This window comes from Palaemon carinicauda, chromosome 9 (genome assembly GCF_036898095.1).
Source record: "Palaemon carinicauda isolate YSFRI2023 chromosome 9, ASM3689809v2, whole genome shotgun sequence".
Classification (NCBI taxonomy): Eukaryota; Metazoa; Arthropoda; class Malacostraca; order Decapoda; family Palaemonidae; genus Palaemon; species Palaemon carinicauda.
Genome location: NC_090733.1, coordinates 23,004,680 through 23,014,679, shown reverse-complemented (window position 1 = coordinate 23,014,679; position 10,000 = coordinate 23,004,680). Strand labels below are relative to the sequence as shown.

The following is a 10,000-nucleotide window of genomic DNA, read 5'->3' as shown; positions in this document are numbered from 1 at the left end:
ATGAGCGTTTACTTATATTCACGTAGAAATAAATGCCAGTAGGTACTATTAGTTTTTTTTTATTAATCTTAGAGTAGTACTGCAACGTATTTTTTTTTTTTTTTGGGGGGGGGGGCGGGGGAAAGGAATGAAATACTTTTAAAGAAAATGTAATTATAAATTGTGTAACCTTTTTTTCCCAAAGTTTCACCCCATTAGAGTGTTCCGCAAAGTTACCAAACACACATAAGCGGGACTTTTATAACGTACCATAAGCCTCTGCCGTGACTTAGTTTGAGAAAAGTGATTGGTATAAAAATGGAACATAAAGAAATAAATTTATAATAATAATAATAATAATAATAATAATAATAATAATAATAATAATAATAATAATAATAATAATAATAATAATATTGAAGATAATGGCTGCCTCAGTGGCGTTAATTATATAAAACACCTTTCTGTAAATTTACTTGTCTCAACAGTACTGCAATTTGGCAGTAAATTTTATTCCCATTATTAAAGAGGACATATATTCATCATTAAATGAATTAATTCTTCACCCCAAAGAGTAAATCTGAACTGAGGTTTAGGTATGTAGATCAGGGTGGTTCCAAGGTTCTGTGACCAGTCTTTTTTCGTTGTTTTCAGGGATGAAGTCAAGTTGCAACGCGTTTAAGCAACAAAGTACAGTACACTTAGGTTCAAAAGTCCACAACATTCAAGGGACATCGTTCATCAAAGGTCTTTAGTGTTACAACCACAAAAAAAAAAAAAAAAAAAAAAAAAAAAAAAAAAAAAAAAAAAAAAAAAAAAAAAAAAAAAAAAAAGTTCTTCTTACTACTTCTAGGAAGATAGACAGAACCTTGACAAACCTCAGTGAACACTTAAAAATATTTCAAATCAAGTTGCCATATTTACTGGTGTGGTATCATATCCACAACAAATACACAACACTGCCTAAGTTTAATTTGATAACTGTTTATGTGTTGGTAAATATTGCTGACCTATATCATGATTACCTGATTTGCAGTAGCAGTATCAGTAGTAGTAGAAAGAACAAGTTATTGTTAAGAGAAGGGTTGATTAGCCATGAAAATTGTGTAGAATTTACATGACAGATAATCAATGATTGATACAATAAATACTGGTCAAGGCATAGCACTTTGAATAACATCAGAGTTTAGTTAATCGAGTAAAAAATTAGTTGTATTGCGGTAAATGTGGCCACTATTATTTTCTAGCGAAGCGTTTGATTAATTTGCTTTATTGATAATTCATAAAAAAAAAACCGTTTCTTATTCCTGAACGATGTAATTTTCGGAATTTTTCTCATGAAAGTAGGAAAAACTAATTTCCCCAAAATATATTCTCTAAGTTTCCGGAAAAATAGAAGCTCTGATGGCATAAGCACAAAATGTTTCTCTACGCTAATACCCGGCCTATAAGTTATAAATAATTATATAATTACCCCTAGCTTTATCTTAATAAAACATTATAGGTTGGAGATCAAGCTGATTTCTTATCAATTTCTTGAAACAACATTCTCATAATATTGAATTCAAATAGCTACAATCTCCATGACAAAGTTAATCATTTATTTCATTTGTCCACTAGACATCCTCGCCAATTTTTAAACTGAATGGCATCCTGCCTCACTGCGTCTTATACCATTAATATTCGTCCATAGCTTTTGACTTTATCTATAGAAAAAAAAATCTCTCCCGAGTGGTAGCATGTAACACTTGATCATCAAACCTGGAACTATTTGAAATGTTTGTAAAGCCAAGACAAGATATTCATTAGCTGGCCTTTTGAACACTGTATTTGACTGAGATCTATTTTTATACAATTTCTATCATATTGCTTTATAATCATTCCAGTTAACAAAAATATCTTGGTTGACTTTATCACAAACTGGCAAATTATCCCGCAGAACACTTTTGTAATGGTCATAATAACTGGATAACTCAAGGTATGTGGAGGACTGCCCACCATAATTATCTCCGGTAACCAAGTAGTAAATTTCGAGCCGGGCAAATATTGGTATAAGGATCCTTACTAATAATACATCCAAACGCTCAAAAGACAATTACTCACCAATTAAAGCTATTTATTTTCCAAAATCACTGATCACCTGGATTAGCATTCAAATCCAACAAAATAATCCCGTTATCGATAGTCGGTTATCAATATCTATAGTTTTTTTATTGGTCAGTGGCTACTTTCCTTTTGGTAAGGGTAGAAGAAACTCTTTAGCTATGGTAAGCAGCTCTTCTAGCAGAAGGACACTCCAAAATCAAATCAATGTTCTCTAATCTTGGGTAATGCCATAGCATCTGTACCATGGTCTTCCACTGTCTTAGGTTAGAGTTCTCTTGCTTGAGGGTACACTTGGGCACACTATTCCATATTATTTCTCTTCCTTTAATTTTTTATTTTTTTTTATAATTAAATATGAAAAATTTATTCTAATGTTGTTACTATACTTAAAATATTTCATTCTAAATACTAATTACTCCTCTTGTTTATTTATTTCTTTATTTTCATTCCTCACTTGGCTATTTTCCCTGTTAGAGCCCTTGGGCTTATAGAATCTTGCTTTTCCAAGTAGGGTTGTAGCTTAGCAAATAATAATAATAATAATAATAATAATAATAATAATAATAATAATAATAATAATAGGACCTTAGGAATTATAAAGCAAATGAAAGCTATTACGATAAAGATTGAATTAGCAACGTAAAAAATATTCTCCTATATACATTTAAAATTTTAGTTCAAATGTCAATGTTCACTGTTCTTGGCCACAAACACAGGTAATAAGACGGCAAAGGGAATAGAAAAGATAAAATTATGAAGAATGGACAAGTGGCTTATAATCAAAAGACTGTGATGGAGAATCATCTTGGATCTCAATGACTTACGAAATATTTCACACCAAAGTACCCTTATGTATTTAAAAAAAATGGGGATTTTTTTTTTTTTTAAGCGTAATACATTTATTTGTATTAGAAACATTACAATTTCCAGCAAAAACTTCTTTTGATGTGCACGAAAGTCTAAAGATTAATCTATATGGTGGAGCAATTAATATATTAATTACATTTCTCTCTCTCTCTCTCTCTCTCTCTCTCTCTCTCTCTCTCTCTCTCTCTCTCTCTCTCTCTCTCTCTCTCTCTCTCTCCCTGACTTCTTGTCTCTATTTATATGGACACACAGGTCTCATTCCGTGCGTTCAATTCTCATTGGCTGGGAATGCCTCACGGGCGAAGGTAGTAGGTGTGTCTGGAGGCAGCTCTAAGTTGATCGATCTGAAATGTGTCATGTGTTTGAGGTTCCAGGTTAGTGGACCCATGTACCAGCTCGTGAAAAGGCTTAACTCCCTTCTCTCTCTCCATGCAGTTATAATACACAGTATACTCCTCTGCTGAATTCCTCAAAACCATTAGAGGCTCCAAAAGCGATGGTGTCATCTCTTGACACACCAGCTACAGCTCACCTCAACGCCCTGTAATATGCCCTCCGTACACTCCTAGAGATATGCATAAAGAATGGCCCCTTTCACGACACTAATGGGACATACATATAACAAAATGGCGGTGTCACCATGAGATCACCGCTGGGAATAATTTTCTTGAATGTCTACACAGTAGTAGATGAAGATGGTACCTTCGTTAAAGCTACTTCTTCTGAGATATCAAGGAACTCGTCTGCATTTTACACTGGAATACAGCAATAAAGGACAGCTTCCCTTCCTGGATGTTCTAGTTGAAGCCACTGAAACTGCTGTTCCATAATATGTCCGTCTACAAGAAACCAGTGGACCTTGGACTTTGCGTCAATAATTCAAACGAATGCCCCACCAGATACAAGGCCCCCACCATCTAGTCCAGTGTTACTCAACCAGGGGGGCATGCCCCCCTAGGGGGGCGCAAGAGGATTCAAAGGGGGGCGTGAGCCTCAGGAGAATAATGCAGCTATAAATGAAAAAAAAAAAATAAGTTGTGTTATTTTAGACTAGATCAGTTAAATAAAAAAGACATTATAGTAAATAATAATAATAATAATAATAATAATAATAATAATAATAATAATGGTAAAAGTTTTATATAATAAAGTAATATCATCGTTACTAATTCATGCTTTCTCCTTCCACGTAGGCTACCGTAGAGTACATTGCCTGTCGTGGACGTGTATAATACGTGTCCCTTACTGGTGAGCTATGAGATCCGTTTCTCACACCCAGTCCCACCGTACACACTATCAACACAGTCCCTATCAACACTCCCAGTTTACCACACATGTCCGAAAGTATTTGAACATTTCTTCCTTGCCGTTTCTACAGGCGAAATTGTTGAGGTACATTATCTCAATTTCTTATCGACCCATTAACATTGTCAGGTTTGTGAGAATGTGAATGAAAGAAATGGGGAGAGATATATTCTGGGGATTAATTTATTTTCCTATCAATTATTTTTGACTAGTTTTGTTTTCCCTGTGTCGTTGATGGGCTGCCCTGCATTGGTGGGGTTATTGTCCTTTATTTGAAAAAAAAAATATATCAGTTTCTATGTTTATCAATATACCGAAATATGTTGAGAGACCGTTGCTAAGATTACTGCAAAATTTTGAAGATGTATATTTTGTTTTATTTATTTTTCCTTCATATTGTAAAAATCATAAGTTAATGGTCTCAAATTTTACTATTTGCAAAAGAAGATGTACTAATAAACACCACTTCATGATTATCTCAACCATATGATCAGTGACCGAGTCAGAGAGGTAGAGTCAGCGAGTAGGGCTGTATTAGAGAGAGAGAGAGAGAGAGAGAGATTCATGTGTGTTTATATATATATATATATATATATATATATATATATATATATATATATATATATATATATATATATATATATATATATATATATATATAGGGCTGTATGAGAGAGAGAGAGAGAGAGAGAGAGAGAGATTCGTGTATATATATATATTTATATATATATATATATATATATATATATATATATATATATATATATATATATATATATATAAAATTTAGTTATAAATGTTTGTATATCTCTCTCTCTCTCTCTCTCTCTCTCTCTCTCTCTCTCTCTCTCTCTCTCTCTCTCTCTCTCTCTCTCTCTCTCTCTCTCTCTCTCTATATATATATATATATATATATATATATATATATATATATATATATATATATATATATATATATATATATATATATTATTTCCTCTCCTTTTTTCCTTCTTCTTTTCCTTCAAGGTTAATTTAACGTCCAAGGCTGGATGTATTTCTTATATTGTCTCAATTTTCTGCCAATCTCGTGTTTAGCCTCAAAATTTTCAACAAATTTTGGATATATCTTTCTCCCTCTTTCTCTGTCCTCGCTTATTGATCATGTAGCTGTGATAATCATACTGTGGTGGTTATCATCAAGAGGTGAAAAATACCTTAATTTACAAATGCATATTATCTTGATCGCAGATACGTTTTGCCAGTTTCACTCCAACTACGTTGCAATGAGTGCCAAGAAGCGGAAGTATAATGAAGATTATATTCGTTTTGGATTTGTGTCCCTCCGAAAGGGTGACACAGAGGTCCCACAGTGCGTGATATGTTACAAGACTCTGAGCAATGATGGAATGCGACCCTCACGCTTGGAACGCCACCTGCAAACAGCACATCCTGGTCTAGTTGACAAGCCAAAGGCATTCTTTGAAACAAAAAAACACACCTTGAAGCAAGAGAGACAGCGGGGTATTTCGACAACAATCATCAAAGGTTGTTGAGGCTTCTTATGAAATTTCCATGTTGATTGCAAAGAGCAAGAAGAGCCATAACATTGGAGAGACTCTCATAAAGCCAAGTATACTATGTGCAGCTCAACTCATTTTTGGTAAAGATAGTGCAAATAAGCTTTCCCAAATTTCCCTGTCAAACGATACAGTCCAGAGAAGGATCCATGAACTGTCTCAAGATATCAAAGAACAAACACTCGAACTAGTAAGAGCCTCGCCTGTTTTTGCAATCCAGTGTGATGAAACGACCGATATCGCTCAGTGTGCTCAGTTCTTGATGTATGCTCGTTTTGTGTCAGGCAACAATATAAAGGAGGAAATTTTGTTTTGTTGCCCCATGGAAAGTTGTACAACAGCAGAAGCCATTTTTAAAGTTACATCAGACTTTTTTAAGGAAAATAAACTTTCTTGGGACTCACTAATAGGGGTGTGTACTGATGGAGCCCCAGCCATGGTTGGCCTGCGTTCTGGGTTCATCACAAAGGTGAAAGAAAAAAATCCTTCTGTAATAAGTACACACTGCATAATTCACCGTGAATCTTTAGCATCCAGAACTTTGCCTGATGAAATGAGGGATGTTCTAAACGTGGCTATAAAGGTAGTAAATTTCATCAAATCTGGAGCCTTAAACAGTCGTCTCTTCAAATTATTGTGTAAGGATATGGATTCTGAACATGAAGTCCTGCTTTTTCACACAAACATACGATGGTTATCAAAAGGAAACATGCTTGAAAGGCTTTATGAGCTACGAGAAGAAGTAATAATATTTCTAGATTCACAGCAGAAGGCAGCCCTTCGTGACAAATTCAAGTCTGACAGCTTTCAGATAATTCTAGCTTACTTGGTGGATATTTTTGAATCTTTGAATGCAGTGAACCTTAAACTACAAGGGAAAAATATCCACATCATCTCTCACCACGACACCATTCGAACTTTCATGGCCAAACTCGACCTCTGGAAATGTCGAATTCAGCAGGGAAATGCAGCCAGTTTTAGGAACTTAGATTCTGGGCTCGCTCATGGTAACCTTGACCCTGAGTTAAAGATCCTTATAATCACTCATCTAGGCAGCTTGAAAGCAGAATTCACGAAATACTTTCCAGACATAGATGACATGCGTGAATCTTGGAAATTCATTAGGAATCCTTTTCAGTGTGAATTCGCTAATGTTGCTGAGGAAATTCAAGAGGAGTTTCTTGAGTTAAAGTTCAATTCCACAGCTAAGGATGAATTCAACGATTTGGATTTGGAGACATTCTGGATTAAATACCATTCTGTGTACCCTCTGATCTCACATTATTATTATTATTATTATTAAATGCTAAGCTACAACCCTAGTTGGAAAAGCAGGATGCTATAAGCCCAGGGGCCCCAACAGGGAAAGTAGCCCAGTGAGGAAAGGAAATAAGGAAATAAGGAAAAATATATTTTAGGAATAGTAACAATATTCAAATAAATATTTCCTATTTAAACTATAAAAACTTTAAGAGAACAAGAGGAAGAGGAACTAGATAGAAAAGTGTGCCTGAGTGTACCCTCAAGCAAGAGAACTCTACCCCAAGGCAGTGTAAGACCATGGTACAGAGGCTATGGCACTACCCAAGAATAGAGAACAATGGTTTGATTTTGGAGTGTCCTTCTCCTAGAAGAGCTGCTTACCATAGCTAAAGAGTCTCTTCTACCCTTACCAAGAGGAAAGTAGCCACTGAACAATTACAGTGCAGTAGTTAACCCCTTGGGTGAAGAAGAATTGTCTAGTAATCACAGTGTTGTCAGGTGTATGAGGACAGAGGAGAATCTGTAAAGGATAGGCCAGACTATTCTGTGTCTGTGTAGGCAAAGGGAAAGAGCCGTAACCAGAGAGAAGGGTCCTATGTAGTACTGTCTGGCCAGTCAAAGGACCCCATAACTCTCTAGCGGTAGTATCTCAACGGGCGGCTGGTGCCCAGGACAACCTACTACCTACATCAGGCTCTTCAGGTTCTAACAATGTTTGGATCAACGTACCTGTGTGAAACTGCATTTTCTACGCTCACTGCTATAAAAACAAAATACAGAAACCGCCTGGATGTGGAAGATGATTTACGTTGTGCACTCTCTAACATTAAACCTCGTATTCAAGATCTGGTATCCAAGAAGCAGTGTCAGGTATCTCACTAAATAAGTTAAGCAAGTTGTCCTGTAGAAGTGAAAATGTCAATTATCTCACTTTATTTCCTACTTAGTAAATTGACTATACAACCCATAAGGCTTTTTTTATTCCTTTTCATATAAAATCTGCAAGTGAAATTTATCTTTATATGCAAGGGGGGGGGGGGGGCGTGGCGATAAAAAAATTATTGTGGAGGGGGCATGGTAGTAAAAGGTTGAGAACCACTGATCTAGTCCTTCCAGAAGAGGGCTTTCTCTGAATGTTCCTCTCGTAAGGCTACCCATGAGGTTCTATGTCTTATACCACAGGTTCTTGTAAACAGACCGGTCTATCGAGAGATCAAGAAAGCCTTTGACACCATAATTACCAGCGAGACGAAAAAGCCATTAAGAACATCGCACAGAACAACATCCTTATACACGATAACATGGTACTTAATTCCATGATGTATTATCAAAATGCCGGCTCCCCCCCCCCCAAAAAAAAAAAAAAAAAAAAAAAAAAAACCAAGATCTTGATAATTTTCCGAAAAAAAAAAATGAAAAATATCAAAATCATCGGCAGTGCCAACACTGGCAGGGTGCTATTGATCCATACGGATAAACCTATCCTCAGCACAAAGCAGTAATTTTTTTTACTACCTAAAAAAAAAAAAATAATAATAATAATAATAAACACCACCAATGAGCCGAACGGCAGCTTGTCTGGAAAGGAGCACCTCCCAGCATCTAGCTTGACCAATCAGAAAGCAGAACCCTCTAATCAGGAATCTCACACATGTCACGCCCATGTGACCCGATCACCTGGCTCATCACTCGGCCTAGAGCTCACCTCCGGACACAGCTAATACCTTTACCCACTTTGTATTCTCAGCCAATGAGAATTTAACACCCAGAATGAGATCTACCCGGATCCTTATGAATAGAACGACGACTTATTCATTTTTCACTTTAACTTCAAGACTGATGATGAGCAGATGTACCTTGTTTCTTGAAACTCGTTATAACTTGACCTCATCCCCCAAAAAAACAATGAAGAAAGGTCGATCACCAAACCATGGAACGGCCATGGACTTTGTACATAAACTTATCTTCAAATGTGTTCCCTAAAAGTAATGAATTAACTCATTTAGTGATGAATATATATCATCGCTAAGAATGAGAATAGCAGAGTTACAGGGAAAATGCAGTGCAGTTAAGAAGGCGACTAGATTAATAGAAAAAATGTCGTCTAAAATTAACGCAACCGAGACAACCATTATCTTTAATCAAACTTGTATAAGAGTAAGTCTCCTACCAAATTATTATTATTATTATTATTATTATTATTATTATTATTAGTAGTAGTAGTAGTAGTAGTAGTAGTAGTAGTAGTAGCAGTAGTAGTAGTAGTAGTATTTTTATTATTACTACCATCGCCAACTTTGCTGTGAAGGTTATGTTGTGATAGAAGTGTATTTAAATTATGTATATCTGTCTGTGTGCTTGATATTTGCATAACTCAAAATCTATTTTACCGAATCTCATGAAATTTGGTGGGACTATTAACAATTGTACAAAGTCGATTTGATTAAAGTGTGATAGTGATTGAATCAACGCTTAAAGCTAAGGTTACAGAAAGGTAAAAAGTTTCTTTTTAGTATATTGTGGTAAATTTTTGCCTGATATGCACGGAACTTGTACCGAAATGTGCATAATTCAATTTCTATTTTGTGATTTTGGAGTGATCAGGACAAAAGCAAAGGCCATAGTCATAATAAGATTGGAAATGAATTTTTGCTATACCATACTCAATTTTATCCAATTTGCATGAAACTAAGGCCATAATGGGTTTATGGTAGGGGATACCATCCACATCGGCTCATTGCTTAGTATAAACGCGCTTGAATGGTTCTGTCTAAATTTCTCCGAGGATCATTTTGGGCTCCAATTAACATATAAATAAGGTGAAAGCGAAATACGGGTATGAATGTCATGCGCAGGACATTAATATAACTAAGATTAATTATCTGACTGATGAAGATAATTATCAAGTTTGGAATTGCCTT

At 35.4% G+C, this 10,000-nt stretch overlaps 1 protein-coding gene across 1 annotated transcript in view; it reads left to right on the top strand.

Annotated features, from left to right (window-relative positions):
• Positions 1-8,399, top strand: part of LOC137646313 (protein FAM200B-like) — a 34,626-nt gene extending 26,227 nt beyond the window's left edge. Inside the window, exons 2-3 of the mRNA XM_068379421.1 lie at positions 5,488-5,711; positions 8,262-8,399. Coding sequence (XP_068235522.1) covers positions 5,488-5,711; positions 8,262-8,399 — 362 coding nt within the window. The remainder of the gene's footprint in view (positions 1-5,487; positions 5,712-8,261) is intronic.
• Positions 8,400-10,000: the final 1,601 nt, after the last annotated feature.